Source organism: Arvicola amphibius, chromosome 13 (genome assembly GCF_903992535.2).
Source record: "Arvicola amphibius chromosome 13, mArvAmp1.2, whole genome shotgun sequence".
Lineage (NCBI taxonomy): Eukaryota > Metazoa > Chordata > Mammalia > Rodentia > Cricetidae > Arvicola > Arvicola amphibius.
The window spans coordinates 62981571-63002461 of record NC_052059.1 but is presented as its reverse complement, the minus strand read 5'-3'; the positions used below and the strand labels follow the sequence as shown (position 1 = coordinate 63002461).

At 45.1% G+C, this 20891-nt stretch overlaps 1 protein-coding gene across 1 annotated transcript in view; it reads right to left on the bottom strand.

Annotated features, from left to right (window-relative positions):
* Slc35f4 (solute carrier family 35 member F4) overlaps nucleotides 1-20891 on the bottom strand; it is a 225738-nt gene that overhangs the window by 20786 nt on the left and 184061 nt on the right. The window contains exons 2-3 of the mRNA XM_038310550.1: nucleotides 3462-3647; nucleotides 49-346 (exon numbers count right to left, since the gene is read on the bottom strand). Coding sequence (XP_038166478.1) covers nucleotides 49-346; nucleotides 3462-3647 — 484 coding nt within the window. The remainder of the gene's footprint in view (nucleotides 1-48; nucleotides 347-3461; nucleotides 3648-20891) is intronic.

The window sequence follows — 20891 nt, the reverse complement described above, 5'->3', positions numbered from 1 at the left end:
AGACAGGCTTTGAAACGTCTGCTATTGATCACTAAACATGGAACCCACCTGAATTTTTTCATTGGTGACTGCTTTTCTTGAGCTGTGGCTAGATGGCCAGAATAATAGACGGGGAAAAACATAATGTTCCAGTTTGTCGAAAACCATGTCATGAAAAAGGGACAGTAAAAATTCTTGTAAGTAATTTTGACGATTTGCGTGGTTCCAACCCAAGACGATGACACGGAGAAGATGATCAAGAGTCCCCAGACGGCCTTCAGGACCACGGACGTGCAGGACAGGCAGCGAGCCTTGAGTCTGCTTTCTTGGCCGCTGCTCTCAGGATGAGTCTGTGTCCCATCATCCCCTGGAAACAGGAGAGGAATACAGATGTGGAGGAGCGGGATGTAAAACAGCAATCACACGTGTTGGCTCCTTTAAGAAGATATACGTAACTGTGAGCATGGCCAGCGTGATAGGAAGAGAACAACAGTCCCCTGCTCATCTCTTGGGTTTGGTTTTCACCTTTCTGCTCATTTTTATTTTATAAGTAAAAGTGTTTGAATGTATGTCTGTGCCCCATGTGTGTGCAGGGCCAGTGAAGTTTAGAAGAGGCTGTCTAATCCCCAGGAACTAGAGTCAGCCAGTTGAAAGCTACCATGTGGATGCTGGGAATTGAACTCAGGTCCTCTGGAAGAACAGCAGCCAGTGCTCTTAATTGCTGAGCCACCTCCAGCGCCTCACCCCAAGTTCATCCTCTCTATGAATTTCACTTGACAGGGTCCACTGTGGATTTGGACCCCAGCCAGAAGGTAAAGATGCTCATGCATGTGGTGTGTGTTATATTATAGGCATGCTTTGCCTTTAAGAAGGTTCCACATCTCAGTTTCTAAAGACCTGCGGAAGGCCTCCTATAGTCCCAAGGGACAAATGCAGTGGCTGCCCCATAGCAGAAACTCTAAGAGGCATTCAGGGCTCTACCAGGTCTCCTTCTCTTCCTCTCTGTGACTAAGACAGAAACTCCACCATAGACCAAGCTGCTCTTTCAGTCTATGTGGGGGATGAACACAACTGAGTCAAAGCTGCCCTGAATCCACAAACATGAAAGGTCTGAGAAGTACGTGCTTCCTTTTGTAGTCTCCCGGGATCTTTCACAAACGGCACCAGATGACTCTTAAACCGAAACCGGTGTGGGCCAAGAACAGAGTGAACTGTGGCTATACAAAGTCATTTCCCATTGTATAACAGATTACTGTTCAACCGTGTTGCTGATAACACAGCAGACTTTCTTGAATTTTAACATTTACTAAGAGAGTTCAGGAGTATTTCCCCCCTGAAAATCATCAAAACTCTCTGGAGTTGACAGCCATCATTGCCCTTTCTCTCGATAGAACAAGTGAGTTAGAAATAGATTCGTGTACCTTTCAGCAGCTGAGAAGGAGGACATCTCCTAGCTGAGATCCCACATGGTAGCTTCCTGCAGGGACACAGAATTGCTGCAAGATTGTTTTTATGTCTCTAGGGACTTAACTGAGACCCAAGACTATACTTGGGGTGCAAGCAGTGATTAGTGTGGCTTTTCTTACTCGGCCTTTCCTTTCCAGAACCTGCCTGGACATGTTCCTACTGCCTAGTGAGCCAAGTCAGACTGACTCCCCCTCATACTCTGGGTGGAGGCTTTTAAGAATAATCTTTGAAAGTGAATTCCTACTATTAATGTGAGCACAAAAATCATTCTGGAACTTCTTAGTCTTTTAAAAGGTATGGAATTCTTGGAGTTTTAAATAACTGCAGTTGGAAACTGTCATTGTCTGACTTATTTATTCGATAAGCTCTTCGGAGACACTCAGATCTGGTTCATTCCTTGTGTCCCCGGGGTTCAAAGGTGAAAGACTTGAGTTTACATTAGGACACAAGATAACATGGGCCAGTTCATATGGAGATGAGGCTGTGTAGAGCAGAGAAGCAATGTGGCTGGGCGAAACTTCCCCAATGCAGAGACATTGCAGTGAGCAAGGAAGCAGCGTTTAACTGGCTCACTTGGCTACGTCCAGATAGGGTTTGCTTTGGCAAGAGTTCTGCAAATGTCTTGTGATTTATGCCGAGAGAAGAAGGGAAAATGAAGATAAATGAAGGCATTAGAATGAGAGACTATTGTGTCAGGAGGCCAGAAAAGAAACGCGAACCAACTCGGTACAGATAAAAAGAACAGAGGCTTGGGTGAAGGGCGCTGCAAGTCAGTAGAACTCGAGGTCCTTCCATTCTGAGCACGCAGTCAGTCCAGGCTTTATTCATGTAAAAGAATCTATTCCTAAGTTCAGAGGGCTCCAGATGGGCTTCTCATTCCCTTTCTAGCCTCATTTTAAAATTCACTCACTCCCCACTTAAATCTCACAAACTGTCATTTTTATTCATTAAAAACAGTTTCTTAACTCTATGCTTTTGTGTTCTTTAACGAGCCAGTTGTTATGAATGGAATATTCTGCTGTTATCTTTGCGGCGTTTTGAAATCTGAAGGAGATTTGGTATGTTGGCAGCACCTGAAGGCTCAGATAGAGGAGGCTTTGTGGCTGCAAGCAGAAGAGGCACAGGGAGGGGGTGCGCGCTGGAGAAAGAAGTGCCTGCCATAGACGGAGGGAGCCCCTAGCCAGGGACGATCCTGTGATGATGGTAACTGGTGAACACAATCTCCCACAGAGAGAGGGAACTTTTGCTTTATTCTGTTTGTTTGTTTCCTTTCTGGGGAGGTAAATGTGTGGTCATTTGTTGAGAAGATAGGAAACGAGTATGAACGTGGGGCTTTAGAGCTTTATTTGAGACAGGAGATAACGTGTCCAAGACTACAGAATCACAGAAACTTTAGCAGCAACTGGGTGAATCCAGTTGCATCTAGGAATGTCATGCTTTGCTGGGAAGCTCATGGGCGTGGCTGAGATCCCTCTAGCATCCCAGGAACCTGAGAGTTAGTGAGTGTTGATCAGACAAAGGACAAAAGTTTCAAGTGAGCAGAAAAGGCTGAACAGTTCATTGCTGCACAGGAACTTGGGAAGACTGAATGGGTGCCAGGGACCAGGAGTCCTGACCAGAACAAAAGCACAGCGTGTGATTTGGCTGGCGTTTTCATTCTCTTTAGACTGGACACAGAATGTTATCACCGGATCCGGAGCTGAGCCAAATGATGCTGGGTTTGGCACTTGAAGATGAGAAAATGAACTACCTTGTAAATTTCACCAGAGGTCACCGACAGTCTATGATATAACTTTTTTAACACTAGATTTTGGAGTTTGGTTCTCTATGGCATTGTTTATCCTAATAAATTGCCTGTCTTATGTCCTAACTTCTCCCTACTCCCATTTGATAAGCCATCCCTGCACCTACGCTCAGGGAAACATTTCTGCCTCCTGTGCCCCAGGCAGCATTTCCATGGCTGTCTAGAAGGCTGCTACAGTGTACTGCTGCTCAAGAGGAGGTCACACACATACCTGCTCTGCTCTGTCTCTCAACCCTGTGTCCACAAACTCCGGAGGGTCCTTGGCTCTGGAGTTCAAGAATAGGAGCAGCAGAGTCTTCGGTGACAGCTAGAGGGGACAGCTGCCTGCTGATGCTGCTGTGGGAACTGGGGCAGTTGGATCCTGGTTTGCAGCGAGTGACTGATGATCTGGAGGTACCTGGAAAGACAGAGTGCACACCAGTTTGAGAACTTCTGAGCAGAAAAAGTCAGAAGTGTCTTCAAAATCCTTGGCAGTCAAGCACGTGACCATGACAGTCTCAAGGAACTCATTTCTACTCTGTGAAGGAACCCCAAGGAAGGAAACACATGGAGGGAGGCTCCAGGTCTCGAAAGATATTTGCTTTGATAGATTCATTCACTGGAGGTGATATTAGAAGACGATGCTTGGGTGGAAACTCTCATTGTAAATTAAAACTGCCCACACAGCCCCACAGTTAGCTTACGGGGAGCAAAGCATTGCGTCACACTTGCTTTCACCCCCTTCCTTACGTGGCAAATGCTTTTCTGCCAGTTTTGACTGCTAAAGTCCAGTTTCACCTGTGGTCTTTATCCAGTGTGGCAGATGAAAATGCAGCCCTCAGCATCCCCCTCCCCATATGTGTTACTTGTATGGCATCAGTGATGATGCTGACTATGGCCACCTTGTCAAGGTGGGATTTGTTAGGTTTCTTTATTTCCCAAACTGGAGATGACTGCTTCATGGCTCAAACTCCTAGTGTGTCTCTCGGCCTGGCTATGAAGTTTAAGGCTCACTTTTTTTTTTTTTTTTTAGAATTAATGACTAAAATTCTCCAATTGATGAACTGCCATCAGTTCTCCACAAACCAGACATGAGACATAGTTATAGGGACATTAGGGGTCATGTTTCGTAACTATCCAGGCTGGAGAATAATTTCTATCTGCAGCGATGGGACTCGGCATGCTCCCAAATTCAATTTGGCTCAACAGATGGTTACTAAACATCTATTATTAAGTAGGTTCATGTCAGGGGCAAAGTCAGACAACTGAAGGATACATAATCCATGCCTACCTGGAGCTCTCGGCTCAGTAGTAAAGTTGGATAGGCAACCATTTAGCCATAACGTATAGTGTGGGGCCTTCCAGCAAATGCCCAACTCTAAGATTCTGCAATAAGAGATTGCATACTGGAATACATGAAGCATATAGTGTGGGGCCTTCCAGCAAATGCCCAACTCTAAGATTCTGCAATAAGAGTTCTACAGAGCTTGGGTCTCCTGGTTTTCTGCCTCTACCTGTTTCTGAAAAGGAAGTTCTGCTCAAATGAGATCAAAAGAGCAGTAGTAGTTAAAAGCCCAGGCTGCCTGTATCTGGGGAGATCGGGTAGGAATCTGGGCTCAGCAACATTGACGTGTAGATACCAAGCCCATTGCAGCCCTGGGAATCTCCACCCTTCTGTTTCCTCTTCTGTTCAGATGATGTGGTTCACAGGAAGTACTCAGGGAGTTTAACTGATGGTGACTAACAATGAGCAGGTGAAAACAGTGACCAATAGTGGAAGTCAAGAACACTGACGTCATGCATTAGAAAGCCACTCTAAATTAGGTTAGAGAAAAGGGGAGGTTTTAGGGTTTAGCAACCCAGGGGCAGAATAGCTAAGCCGTCCCTGAAGCAGGAACAGCTGGACCCAGCTCTGGTACAATCTCTTCACAGTGTTAGCTCTCTTTGTAGGGTCCGACTTCATTGCTTCTCAATTACCTGAGGCTTGTCCTGTCTGCAGAAAACAGCGAGTGTCCAGATTTTCATTCTCATAGCTTTAGGTTATGAGTAAAATATTCAGGAGGAAGTCTTTGCATTATCTGACTTCTTGTCTACTTCCCATGGCTGGTAGTGGGGATATTGCAAAAAGCTCTCAGCAAAGACTGGGAAATGCTAGGCAGGAGTTCCCCGGGGATCTGCTCTAGCAAGTTCAAAGCCAAGGGGAACAAGAGGCTCAGCTGCTGACTGAGTGAGGCAGTTGCGTGAGAACTGTGAATGCGATGTGTAGTGTTCTCAGGCAAATGGAAAAGTCAAGCTGATAAAGAATAGCTAGGAAAGAGGTCTTTGGGAAGCATTGTGAGTGAAACACAAAGCAACAGGGCAGTTTCTGTGTGGACAAAGATAATGTGGATGACAACAGGTCAAATTCACCATTACCATCTAAACCAAGGACTCTGCAATCTGCCTTTATATCCCACGGGCACAAAAAGTCAATGGAAACTTGGATCTCACAAACCCCCCTCTGAGCAGATCAGGAAACATCTTTTCCCAGATTATTAGGCACCTTGTGTAGGTCTGAAGCACCAACCTCCTTCACTTGCACCCCCTTGAATTGTGTGTTATTTACCTCACACATGCCCATTGTCTACCTGGACCACTAGATTCTTTGGTGGAGGATTCTTCTGACAAACTTTCAGATAATGTGCTGACTGCGAAACTGACTTTCAGATTTGCAAACAATTTTTGGTGGCTGGAAGAGCTGGGATCTTTTTCATGATGGTAGAGTTAACAAAGAAGCACAGAAAGCAGAAATAGAATTCTCTACTTTTACTTGTGTTAGTTGATAGTCATAATTATATGACCTTTTTCTCAGCAAGATTCAATAATTCAACAACACCTTAGGTGGAAAGCTTAATTTCATTAAAAAGCCATTTGTATGCTAGAGAGTTGCTTAAAAGTCATACTGCTTTAGGAGAAGACTCAAGTTCAGTTCCCAGCACCTATGCTGGGCAGCTCACAACTGCCTGTAACTCCAGCTCCACAGTTCCCAACACCCTCTTCTGACCTCTGCAGGCACATCTACACAAGACTCCAGCACACGTATACATACGTGTAATTAAAAATAAATCTTAAAATAATTGTGCTGAATTTCACATATTACTGTACTGGTGAGGCATTTATAAAAGCTTTTGTGGGCTTAGCCTGAGGGTCACCTTGCTCTGAGGTGAACATATGGCTTTAGAGCTACGGAAGAGTTGTCCCAGGAGGTGCACCACATGCAGGTAAGACTACAACTTTTCATTTTGATATATTCTATTTGTAGTGATGAACTGGGGGCTGCGTTCCTGCCGCCCAGCTCTCGGCCGCCTGGCTAAAATCCTGAAATAACATCACAGAAACTGTATTCATTTAAACATTGCTTGGCCCATTAGTTCCAGCCTCTTATTGTCTAATTCTCACATCTTGATTAACCCATTTCTAATAAGTGGTGTCTTACCAGGAAAGATTCAGCACGTCTGATCTGTGGCTGGCTTCATGGCGACTGTCCCAGAGAGGAGAGGCATGACGATTGCCCGAGGCATCTGCCTCACTCCCAGCATCCTGTTCTGTCTACTCCACCCACCTATGTTCTGACCTATCAGGCCAAGCAGTTTCTTTATTAATTAACCAATGAAATCATCAGCTAGATAGAAGACACACCTACATCATCTATTTGTTTGTTTGTTTATTTACTTGCTGTTTGTGTTTGTGGTGCAGGCAATCAAATCCAGGACCTTGGGCATAGCAAGCCAATGCTTTAACTGTGAGCCACATTCCCAGCTCAGCACTTTCTTCTCTAAGAATCCCAACCGCCCAGCCCCAGCGTTATCCACTCTACTTGTTACACACCCTCTACCTGTTATAGCTGATGATTTTAGTCATTTTATAAATAAGTACCTAGTTAAAACACCTGCTGTTTCTATCACTGTACTTTTGTAGGTCTTCTACATTTTATGCTTAAGGTTTTCAAGATTTCTTGATTATCTTATTTCGAATATTAAACATCTAACCAAAAAGCTAGGTTTTCAAGATAAGTATTTGAAAGATTTGGGTACTTGCATATTAAAAAATTTTTAATTGATTTTTTTGGCCTAAAGTCTGCATGTGAGAGGAAAAGCAATCGAATATTCCAACCACACATATCTTGCGCCTAAAACAGTATTCATTTATTCTGCCTAGAGTATGATGCATTGCGTGTATCTACAGTTGACTTTACTACCAAAGACTTAACACTACTACTGACTTCTGTGACAGAAAAATGAAATGCCTAACATATGCTTAACACCTCCTTGTGCCAAGAGGTTTTACACACACGATCTCCAGGTGTTAAAAATACTGCAGGATTGATTTTACTATCCCCATTTTACAGATGCAGGTGGTGAATCTCTAACAGCGCAGGCACAAATAAACACTTAATCAAAAAGCCCATCCTCTCTAGTATAGTTTCCAGCTCAGCAAATCAGTTTTATTAAACCACTTCTATACATGGGAAGCTGGTGATCCTGGAAAACTGACAGAGAACCATTTCTGCCTGGGCATTAGATTATAGCCATTGGTGGCATAGGGGAGGGTTTGGACAGAATGAGAGATTGAAGAGCTATCAATGTAGGTAAGGCCCAGATTCTTACAAGCTAGGCTCGCCTCTGTGAATCACCTGCTTGGTTTGCATTAGGTTACACTCCAACTTTCTTCTATAGTGACTGGGCCTCTGTTTCCCCTCCTCTGAAGTCTTGATTTCCTTGTGACCTAAACCAGGCTGCTCATTCACACACACACAGGGTTTTTAAAGAGACCTACAATTCTTATGCACCTTCCAGTATCACTACTACCTTCTTACAATGTCACCATTGCCCACCAAGCGTGGGAAGCACCTACTGCTGGTTCTAGAAAACCTCTGCTTACAAGTCTATTCCTGGAGCTCTTCTGGAATACTTTCCTTTCCAAATGGCCCCATTACGTTTGTTGATTGACAGATTTGACAGAACACTAATAATGCAGCCTCATCATTCATTGCTAGTCCAAACCTCATTTCGAGAGAAACCTTTGTCTCTTGGCCTGTTTCTGTGATGGCCTTGTAATCAACATGATTGACGCCTAATGTGGGCCAGGCTGTGCCTTAGCCCTCTGCTAAATGCAGGGAAGAACAAGAAGGCAAGGCACTTGCCCTGATTTTGTTATGGTCCAGGAGGGGAAAAGCCAGTTTACAGAAGCAATTTTTGTAAAGTGAGCTAAATGCCAAGTGGGTGGAAAAGCTACTCTCCAGGAGCCAATTCACGACAGTCTCTTGCCAATGCTAATGGTCCCCAGCAGTCTTCTCCTTTAGGAGTTAGGCTTTCAAGCCAGAAGTCTATGTAACAGTTCACAAAAATATTTATGTCTTTTTCATGAGCAGGGGAAGAAAAGGACAGACATTCCTGCCAGGGAGGAGCTAATGGTGTTTACACATGTCGGTCACCTGAGGAGGAAGGCGGGACAGAAGCTGGCAGAGGCAGCTGCTCAGGCAGGTCTTCTGTGGGTTGAGACACAATAGAAATAGAACTGTATTGCAGCTCTGCTACTGGGGACAACGGGAGAAGCTAAGCAGCCAGCATTGGGCCATATTCATAATCATCATGGGCACCTACACATACATACCAGGTAGGTAGGCAGAAATTGCTCTTGAATCCCAACCTGTCTGACAAGGCCCTGTCTGATACCTACAAGCTCTGTCTCAGCTTCGGTTCCTGTTGCTGTGATAAAATACACCGGCAAAGACAACTGAAAGAGGACAGATTGTTTCAGCGCCCAGTCCCAGGTGACAGTCCATCAGAGCAGGGAAGTCAAGTCATTAGGAGCTTGAAGCAGCAGGACTCAGAACTACAGCCAGAAAAAGCTAACAGCGACTGTAAGCTTGCATACTTGGCTTAATTTCTTCATTTCATATAGTCTAGAATCCCTTACCCGGGCAATGGACCTGACACAATGAAGATGGGTGTTTCCGTATCAATTGAAGATGTAGTCAGGAGAACCCACCACAGGCATGCCCAGAGGTCTGTCTCCAGGGTAATTTTAGAGTTTTGTAAAGTGGCAGCTCCAACTACCACAAGACTCTTCTCCACTTAGTGAATCCACTTCCCCCACCAAAATAGGTCTCAAGGTCTAAAGCCAACTGTGTGGGACCACTGGATCCTACTTGTCCCGCGACGCCGGCCCCACCAATTATTCTAACCCTGTCCATTTTTCCATATTGCAGAACAGTCTTCCAGGAATCCAAACATGACCATTCTGTTTCCATCTTAAGTTCATTCAGAAGGCAGTGGAGGATTATCTTGGTTACATTGTTAACTGATGTGAGGAAACATATCTTAATTGTGGGCAGATCTGGGAGTACGGCTCAGTGGCAAAGTACTTGCTTTACATAATTGAGAGCCTGCATTTGGATTTTTGAATCCATGGAAAACACTTGTATGGCGGTGTGTTCTTATGGTCTTAGAGAATGAAAGGGGTGCAGAGAAAGGTAGATCCCTGGAAACTCAAGAGCCAGTGAGCCTGGCTTACCTGGTGAAGTTCTAGGCAAATGAGAAATCCTCTTTCAGACAAACAGACAAACGTGAAGAGCATATGAAGACTAGAACTGAGGTTGCCTGCTGACTTTCACACTTGTCCTGTGCCCATGTACCTCCACCCATGTGGGTATACACACACACACATGTGCACGTGCACGTGCACACACACACACACACACACCTGTGATGTGCCCCATGTATCAGAGGGTACACACACACACACACACACACACATTCGGTGTCCCATGTACCACGAGGGTACACATACACATACACACACACCTTGCTGTGCTACCATTTACCATGTGGATACACACACACACATACACACCTATATTGTGCTCCCATTTACCATGTGGGTGTACACACACACACACACACACACCTATGCTGTCCTCCCATTTACCATGTGGGTACACACACAAACCCTTGTGTTGTGCCCACTTGCTACACGGGTACACATACACACACATACACCTGTTCTGTGCCCCATGTAACACGAGGGTACACACACACACCTATATTGTATTCCCATTTACCACGAGGGTACACACACACACACACACACACACACACACACACCCCTGTTCTGTGCTCCCATTCAGCACGTGGGTATACACACACACACACACACACACCTATATTGTACTCCCATTTACCATGTGGGTACACACACACACACGTGTGTGTGATGTGCTCCCATTTATTACAAGGGTACACACACACAGACACATAGACACACAACCCATTGTGCTGTGCCCCATTTGCTACATGGGTACACACATACACACACACACACACACACACACACACACACAGTTTCCATCTAAGACAGTTAAATCCGCAAAACACCATTCATAAAGCTCGGAGGACTCGCTTTGAGGAAGGATGCTGAAACGTGGTCTTAGACACTCCACGAAGCTCATCCATAGGAAGACGACTGGGGGACAACAGCTCTAGAGTCCATGAGACACATCTGGGCTCAAGTGTGGGAGCCCTAGCATGGTAACACATGAGAGTAGCTGTGGGAACAGCCATGAGTTATTCTTGCTTCCTTCCAGGCACATGTTGGAAACCTAACCTCCAGAACCTAAAATGTGACTTTCTTCTGAGACAGAAAGAGGCAACCAAATTACAATGAAAACATAGGGCTGGGCCTCATTCCATATAACTGATGACTTCATAAAAAGTTAGTACACACCGTCCTTGGAGGGAAGACCCCGTGTGAAGAAGAAGGAAGAGATATGGCTGATGTTTCCACAAGCCAAAGGACACCCAAAAGTCCAAGAAACTACCTGAGGCTAAGCAAGTGGCTTTGAGTGGATGCCACCCCCACGCCCTCTGAAGAAAGTGCCACTTGTAAATAGCTTGGCGTCCAGCCTTCCAAGCAGTGAGACTATAGATCTTGGCTGGTTAATGTACTGAGTTACACTTTGTAGGCCATCCTGGAAACTGATGAACAGGCAGATGAGGCTATTTTAAGGGAAACTGTTAACTGAAGAATGCAGATGAATAAGGCTGAGGCCTCTAGAAGCCCAAGGTAAAAAGGCAGCAGCACAGATGGGTGTCACGAGCCTGTGACACAGTGAGAATGGTTTGGGAACAGGGACTCTCAACTGAGAAAATGCCTCCGTGTGACCAACCCATGGGCAAGTCTTTAAAGTAATGATTGGTGTGGGAGGGTCCAGACCACTGTGGGCAGAGCCGCCCCTGGGAAGGTGGTCCTGAGTTGCCTAAGACAGCAGGCTGAGCAACCCATGGAGCAATCAATTAAACAGCATTTGTCATTGGCCTCTGCTTCAGTTCCTGCCTCCAGCTCTTGTCTTGAGTTCCTGCCCTGACTTCCTTTATGATGGACTGAAGCTGTAAGGTGAAACACCCCTACTCCAGTTGATTTTGGCTATGCTGGTTATCACATCAATAGAAATCCTAACTAAGACAGCAGCAAACCCAAGAAAAAGCACCCAGAAGGATTGGGAGCGGGGAGTACACCGTTTAAGTGTCTAGAAGAGAATAGGAGAGAAAAGGAGAAGGTGATGGCATGCAGAGAGTCTTTAGCAACATGCCAGCTAATGTCATTTTGGAAAGAACACTGTTGGTAGAAAGGGTCACAGCTAGGCTGGTTGGAGATGAGAAGAAACAGGCGGTATAGATAGCACACAGGTAGAGAGAGAAGAGAACTAGTCCATAGAGCGTAGGGGGTTTTGGACATATAGAAACGACATCAAGCACAGAAATTTTAGTCTGCTCTGTGGATGAGGGAAGAGGAACATATAAGTGGATGGGACGCTGGATGTCTGGGTGGGTGTTGGAGGCATGGATGGACACATAAAGAGATGGAAAGGGATAGCCAAGTCAGGATAGTTTTCTTAGAAGAAAGGCAATCCTCATCCACAGTGCAAGGGACTTTTGGAAATCAGCATGGTTTTGTGATTTAACAGGAGACGGTATAGGATATTTTAACTCCTTTAACAGTTTCCTACCTAGAACGCAGGGTTTTGAATGAGTTGGGGTTTTGCCATCTCTCAGCTCCCCTGGCTGCTGCAAAGCTTTCTTCAAAATCCTCACCACCGAGATCATTTCTTGGCTGAAGATGAGGGGAAAGGATATTACAGGATTTGCTCTGTTCCTTTGGTACGCAAACAGGGGTAAATTATCTCCTGGGAGCAGTGTAAGTCAGTCATGTGAGGCAAATTACCGCAGCTCTGCAAGCGTTAGGATGCTTAATGCGCCGTTGCTGACAATTGAGTGTGATACAGAGGTTTCCTTTTACAGTGTCATGCATGCTGTCCTCTTGAAATCTTACATTTCTCTGCTGGAGGGAGAAAGAATTCTTCTGATGTTTACAGTGTCTAGGAGACAATTTAAATTTGCAACAGTGATCCTGGAACAGAATAAAAGGTACTGTTCATCTTATCTTTGAAGCATCCCTTGAAGCCCGTTCCTCTTCCTAGCCCTAACCCTCCACTTCCCTCCACTGGGCTCTTGCTGCCTTTGTTTGGGAGAACAAATTGCCCACCATTCCAGGGACCGGTGACTGTAGAGAGAACCTACTATGTACGATGTTAGGCTGCCTTGGAGAGCCAGGTCAGCCCTGACCCTCACACCTATGGCTGACAGGCTGATTCTCCTTGCTATGGTTCAGCAGCATTGCTCACATCTATAGAGGGCTTTTTGTGGTGGCTTGAGTGCCCACAGCTTCATGCATTTGCACACTTGGTCTCCAATTGGTGGTGCTGTTTGGGGGAGGTTACAAGGTGTAGCCTTGCTGGAGGAAGTATGTGACTGGGGTGGGCTTTGAGGCTTCATCATATTTCCTGTTCTCTCTCTCTCTTTCTGCTTCCTTTTAAAAGAGAATTTTATAAGTTTCATTATAAAAATCAAATAAATAAAGACATCCTACACACCAAAATTAACCGACCTTGAATCTATGCAACTCTCTGCTTCCTGTGTATAGTTGAAAATATGATCAGCCTGTATCTCAGTTAGTTTTCTATTGTTGTGATAAAGACACCATGACCAGGTCAATTTATAGAATGGTAAGTTTGCTAGGGCCTTGATCATTATGGTGGGGAGCATGGCAGAAGGACACTGGGAATGGCATGGAGTTTTAGAACCTCAAAGTCCATTCGCAGTAACATACTTCCTCCAAGAAGACCATGCTGCTAATCCTTCCCAAAGAGTTCCACTAATTGGGGATCCAATATTCAAATATATGAGCCTGTGCACTACCACATAGCCAGCCTCCTGTTTCATTAGGCATGCCTGACTACTCCACTATAATGGATTCTAGCCCTCTGGAACCCAAAATAGACTCCTTCCTTAAACTGCTTCAGACCATAATATTTTATCACAGAAACAGAAAAGTAACCAATACAGCTCTCCTGTACACCCCGTGCTAAACCAAGCTCTGGCCTCCAAAGACAGCAAAGAACACACTTGGGCCTCAGTTCACATTCCCTGAGGTAAAGACACTGGGGGCAGGGTTGTAGAGGTGAAGTATAACCCATCATGCAATGTGGTAATGTAATAACAATCTTGGTTTTTAAAGAAAATAAAATCTGTAGGCTCCTGGCTTTGGAGAGGAGAAGAAGTGTAGGACCCTAGGGAACAAAGGCTTTCTGAGAAAGTGGTCAAAGTCTGTAGGAAAACAGCTGGTCAGTTTCTTGTGTCTGTGGCATCAACTCTGCCTGTCAGAAGAAACGAGAGTGAGCCACAGACATCAATGGTGTGACACACCAGCTCACCACGAGGTAGAGTTTGAGCTCAGATCAAGTTAGGTTTTTAAATTTTAAAATTCTCATAAACCATCTCTTTTCCTGGAAGCCTTATCCTGCAGAATCCACCCTCTCAGCTCCTCTCAGATCAGTGTTCCCATGATTTTAGATGTTTGGTTTATTAGTATATGAGCCAAAGTCTGCAAGGCTGTCTCCAGCATCAGCACCGAGGACAGCAGGCCCAGGGTGGGTTTCTTCTCTCTTAAAGGGAAGGACTAGACAATGAATCTACTTCTGAGCTCACCTATTCATCCAAGGGATAGTTACAGAGTACCCACTGTGACCAGGCACCATAACAGGTGGCATCATGCCACGCTGATAAAATGGATATAGTCTCAGCTAATAAGGTGTATAGTAAGTGGATGGACATACGGACACAGCATGGGCAGGCAAATGCACCAATAAGGAAACCTACGCTCTGTGTATTATGAGGAGGGTAAGAGGAGAGAGTGAGCGAGAAGAGAACAGGGTGCCAGGAAAGTCTCGCTGAAGATGGAGCAGATCAAGTGGATATTCAAGGGTAAAGAGGTGACAGATGAAAGCTGAGTGGCTAGGGGTGATGCACTAAGAATTAAAAGCATGCCAGGGTAGAGGGAGTGTTATAGACAACAGAAAGGCAAAGGACAGGCTAAAGAAGCCATCAGTTTTGACCGAAAGAGTCTGCATTGCTCATATACAGTTGTTCTCATTCGCATACAAGAGACCACAGGGACCAAGACCAGAAGTGAATCACGTAAAGCTGTGGGGTAGAACTGCCCAGAGGAACATCCTGGAGAATTCTGTTCTGAAGATATGAGAGAAACTGAGGCCTTAAACCAAAAGGGAAGAGTAGGCAAGCCAGAAGCAGACTCGTGGAGGCCAGGAGAGAGAATAGGAGAAGAGTTTCAGGAGAGGCAAATCCCACCACATGACACAATCCAGAGACAGAAAGAAAGTATTCAAAACCCCAGACCTGCTCTGCTGTAGCTTAGCAGCCCCGCTCCTTGGGCATTTATTATAGCCCTGGTAGTCACGCCCGAGTCCCAGATGTGAGACAGCAGGTATTCACCTTAGTCCAGATGTGAGACAGCGGGTATTCACCCCAGTCCTAGATGTTGAAAATCCTCTGGCCTCTGTTCACAGGAAATGAGGCTGCAGGGAGGTGGCGGGCCAATGCGTGGGCCAAGTCCAGCTCTCAGTGGCTTCCTGGGGGTTCTGAGCCTGCTGTTCCAAGGTAGGGGGAAGATATGGAAGTGCTGTGAGGTCTGAATGCCATTGCTCTGGGGTACCCGCACGGGGCAGCTGCTTCAAGTCATGAGGAGTGGTGAGTGAAAGCAGGCAGAGGGAGAAAGGTAGGGAAAGAATAACTGATAGGAAGAGAAAAAGAGTATGAAAGAGAAAGGAGGAGAGGACAGAAAGGGAAGAGAGAACGAAATGGAGAGAGAAAGCATCAGAGAAAGGAAAAACGAAAACACAGATGGGATAATTGGTGTCAGTCTCTCTTTATCTGGCCCCTTATCTGACCATCTTACTGTCAGCGTTAGCCAGATCATTGGTTCTTATTCTGATCGAGCTAACAGTGAGACCCTGCATGCTCACTGGCAGGGCCAAATAAGCTACTGGTCCTTAGGACCAACATGTCATCCTAGAACAGCAGGAGTCAATGATTTGACCCATTCCCATAGGTTCAGTGGGGAACGTGACAGGACATCTTGTAATCTTGTTGAGGTTATTTCAGCTTTAACTAGAATTTGATGTTGATAGAGAATCCCATGGAGAATTGCTGTACTCTATTCTAGGAACCCAAGGTCAGGGTGTCCCAGCTAACTCATTTTAGCTTCTGTTAAATTCCTAGTTGTGCAAACCTCCCTCTCCTGTTAACCACTTAGCTTCTATCAAACTGCTTAATTTTCTACTGCCCCACCCCAGCTGCTGATCAAGATGCCAGGACATGGTTTTTGCCTTCAAAATCCCTGTGCTCTGGACACTTGGGACTATACCTACGTGCCCAAATGCCTGTGTGTAGACACAACCAGCTGAAATAAAGACTTTCAGTTGACTATAAACTGTGTTTGAGCGATCATCTCTGGGGGCTGCCTGCCTGTAATACCTTGACTCTTGGGGAGGAAACAAAGATAATATTAGGTGTAACGTCCATTGGCTTTCATGTGTATACTCTTATAGCTCCCAACACACATACTCAAGAGCTATTTGTCAAATAAAAGTAAAAGTTGGTCCTTATCCTTATTTACATCATGTATAAGGACCAACTTTTACTTTTATTTATGTATTTATTTTATTATTACTTTTTAAATAGCACTTGTAGTCCAGACTGGCTTCAAACTCACTGTGTGGCAGAGTCTGGCCTCACATTCCTGCTCATTTAACCTCCACCTCCAAAGTGCTGGGATCACAAGCCTGTGCTACCATGCCCAGCGTCAGTTTCTCTTTCTTTTAGATCCTTGACGTCTCTGTGAAAGGGTATTGGATGCTCACTGAATATTTAGTAAATGCTTATGAAGTTGGCCTTCATAGAAAAGGGAGCAAGCTTCAGATACAATCAAGTGTCACCTAATATCTCTTTCTTTGAGAGGTAGACACTTAATGATGCCGTGTTGCTTTTAGATCCTCCTGAATCTGGGCAGCAAGCCAGGGGTGGTACAGTCCATCTTCAGTGATAACACTCAGGAGCAGATGCAGGTAGAGCTTATGAGTTCGAGGCCAGCTTGATCTATGTAGAGAGTTTCAGAGCAGCTAGAGTTGCATAGCGATGCCCTGCGTGCCCGCCACAAAGGTGGAATTGTTTGGCCCTCTGCTCCTGTCTCTTAGGGGAGCTGAGGGCATGCATGTACCCACTCTGTTTGGGAGGTCTCCGAGTTTCCACCTTCTGGATGGAGTCTACTTAAAAGATAAGTAGATCAACGGATACATGCAACAGATTCGGCTCTCAAAGAGTTTTGGCAAATTTAATACAGTCATAATATAATTTATTGTGTGTTTGGCTCCATTAGGGGTTTAGATGAAAGTGAAATATCTGTGACTTGTTAATGATGGACTAGAAAAGAAGACTCTCTGATGGCAAGGGAATCTGTTAATCATTCTATTTAGAAGATGGGACTTTGGCCGGGCAGCAGTGGCACATGTCTTTAATCCTAGCACTCAGGAGGCAGAAGCAGAGAATTCTGTGAGTTCGAGGCCAGCCTGACCTACAGGAGCTAGTTCCAGGACAGGCTCCAAAAACTACAGAGAAACCCTGTCTCAGACAAACAAACAAAACAAAACAAAAAGTGGGACTTTGTCCCTTCCTCCAGTCCTTTTTCCTACAATGTGCAATTCATAGTCACAGGGTTCAGGGTCTCCCTGTCCTTCTGGAGTTCTGGTTACTTTAAGGATACTTCTCAACCTCAGAAACTTGGGTAAACATTCAAGAGAATTCTTTCCTAGGACAGCAATAGTCACTGTGGACTGAAATTTAGAACGAGGCTTATCTTTGTCCACAGCAGTTTCTAGGGGGTTCGAATGTGTAGTTTGGTCCAACCCTGTCTACTGAGATCATAAATTATTTTTACTGACCAGTCTGGACTTGGGAGTCACATGACCTGGGTTGAATGTCATCTTCAATTCTCTCTGGAGAGCAGGTTGTCTTCCCTCTCCTTGCTGTAGGTTGTCCATTGGCAGAGGGGGAGGTTGTTATAAATATTCAATGATCTAGCATGCCGGTTATTATTTTATTTTCAGAATGTTATAGCATGTGGACTGCTGGTTTTGATCAATCTTTACTAGTTCAGTTTTACTGAGAAATCAAGGCACCGGCAATAACTGACTCGAAAACTTCCTTTTTTTGCAATCAATTGGGGATTCTATGGACGCACAGACTGTTGTGTTCACACCCAGCCCCAAACATATGCTTTTTGAAGTGGGACTGAATTCCACACAGAAATCAAGGGGCAGATTGAGGTTTGACTACAGTTTAACACTAAATCCTCATCAGTGCGGTCTAGTGCTGACATCCTGTATATTTGTAAGTGAAAATCATGTAAAGTCGACCCAGTCGTAAAAATAAGTAAGAAAACATTGACTCAAGTGATTTCATGATTCTCCTGAAAGCGACTGGTGGAGGGAAAGCAGGCTTGCTCTAAGGAGGAGGCTGTAGGTAGATACTCGAGAGGGCCCTCAGAGAAACCCTTGTGTGTTGTCCAAATGTCCTCAGTGTTGACACCTTGCACCTTAATTCTGCTCCATTCCCATGAACCCCTGAAGCTGCCTTCTGTGAAACACACTCCTCAGCCGGCATCAATTTCTTTTCCCTCCGCGATGACAAGCACTTATTTTAGCTCATAATTGGCAGAGTCGAGGGAAGTCATTATTCCTCCAGGAATCACAAAGTGTGAAAGAGGAACAAAGCAAGCACAGATTTTAACTAAGGCCAAGGCGGGAGAAATGGCTTCAGTGGTTTGAATGAGAATGGCTGCCATAGGCTCCTACATTTGATCCTTGGGCCACTTGGGCCACAGTTGGTATCTGTGGAGAATTAGGGGGTGTGGCCTTGTTGGAGGAGGTGTGTCCCTAGGGGTGGGCTTTGAGGTTTCAAAAGCACACAGTGTTCCTAGTTAGCTCTCTCTCTGCCTCCTGCTTGTAGATCAGATGTAATCTCTCATCTACTGCTCCAGCACCGTGCCTGCATGCCTGCTGCCACACTTCCCACCATGATGGTCAAGGACAAATCCCTCTGGAACTGGGAGTCCTCAGATTAAATATTTTATTTTATAAACTGGCTTTGTTATGGTGTTTTGCAATAACAAAAGAGAAGTAAGTAAGACAATGGCTCAGTGGTCATGAACTCTTGATGCTGGTGTGGGGGACCAGGAGTCAGGTCCCTGTGAGCTCTTGATGCTGGTGTGGGGGACCAGGAGTCAGTGCCCTGGATCCACACTGGACAGCTTCTCACTCACTGGTAATTCCAGTTCCAAGCGACGTGACACCGTTTTCTGACATTCATAGCACTTACACACATGCAGAGCACACATAGACAAACAGGCGCACATATTCACATAAACAAAAATAAAGTAAAACATGTAAACAGAATAAGGGCATGTTGGAAAAGAATTGGAAGCCTAAGGGCTTAAAGTTGGGCATAAGGACTTAAAGTAGGTGCGTGCGCATATGTGTGTGATATAATTCTACATCAGACAATCATTTTAATGAAGAAACCAGCTGTTGTGGCAGATGAAAATGGCGTGTGCACATTCTGCTGTGGAAATGGCCTTGGAGAAGAGATTTCAGACCAGAGCTCCCTGGAAGCACTTTCAGCCGGGAGGCTAATTGTTCTTTCAAACACATGCTTAGGAGGGACTTGGAACAGTGTAAAGTGGGGAGAAGGGGGGAATTTGGAAAATCGCTTCAGCTTTCCAGATTTGCTTTTATCTGCAGATTGAGAAGGTGACATGAAAAACTCTTTAGGAGCGTCCGGACTAAAAATATTACAAAACTGATGGGGAAACCATGAGTTGACACTTGGTGCCATTGTTTCCAGTTCAGCAATGCGCACAGACTGCTTGTGCATCCAAAATAATTCTTCAGCCTCATTTTCTTAAAAGGGGGTCTTCCCCAAGTCCCAGCATGCAGCTGAGAAAGAACCCCCACCTCCATCCCAGGAAGGCACGTTCAGAATTATACCCAGTCACCGAACACAATTCCAGTGCCACAGAGCCTTCCCTGGAACCAAAGACATACGCCAAAATCCCACAAGCAGCAGGCAGAAGAGGCAAATTTCTCTGTTAGTATATAAATGGCGTATACTCTGCAGTCTCAACTACTTTAAAGACTGTATCATCCCTGGAAAATTCAATGGGACATAAGTTAAAATTATTGAAGTTAGTCCTAAGGGCTTCTATCAGAAAACATGGCTTTTAAAATCCATTATACACATCGTGAAGCTCACCATATAGTAAAAGATGAAGACTGCAGAGTATCATTTGTGCATACAGGTTTGGGTTTGAGGGTTTTGTCTAGAAAGAATATTATATCAGAAACTGGATTTCTGGGGTTCAGGGTGCTGGTAAAGAACTTGCCATGCAACTACGAGGATCTGATCACAGATCCCCAGAAGCCATGTAAATTCCTGGCACAGCGCAGGGCCTGTAACTTCAGTGCTGGGTGTGTTGTGGGGCCAGGCAGATCCCAGGGACTTGCTAGCTACTCTAGTCACAGGGACAGTTTTAGGTTTGGTGAAAGACCCTAAGAAAGCAGAAAAGCAACCAAGGAAAGCACTCTGGCTTCCACATGCATGGGCACGCACACACACACACACACACACACACACACACACATCACACATTCCTACTGTCCACTCCCACCACATGTGCATGCACACAACACACACACACACACACACACACACACACACACACACACACACACACACACACAAAATAAACAAAAATTGATTGATTGGGGTTTCTAGGGCTTCCTGGCCAGTTTGACCGCTGGTAGTAGGATCCCATCTGCCTGCGGATGTCTCTGTCTTTTGGTTTTTCCAGGTTATTTCCTCACATCAAATTCATATGACACACAGCATCAGGCTCATTGGTTTTACCATTTGAAGCCATGGTATCGAATGCTTTTGCATTCGGAACTGTCATCTATTCGAACTGAAACTCCACTCCTGTCCTCTGATTTTAACGGCATTCTTCTCTATCTACTTACAGAATCAGTCTGCGAGATCTCACAGGGTGTGTCACATCAAGTGTGGCAATGAGAATACAATTCTTCAGGATTATGAGGGGGTGGAGTTTTCAGACTAGTGAGCTTGATGCCAGTGTGTCATAGGGCTGGCACAGCAAG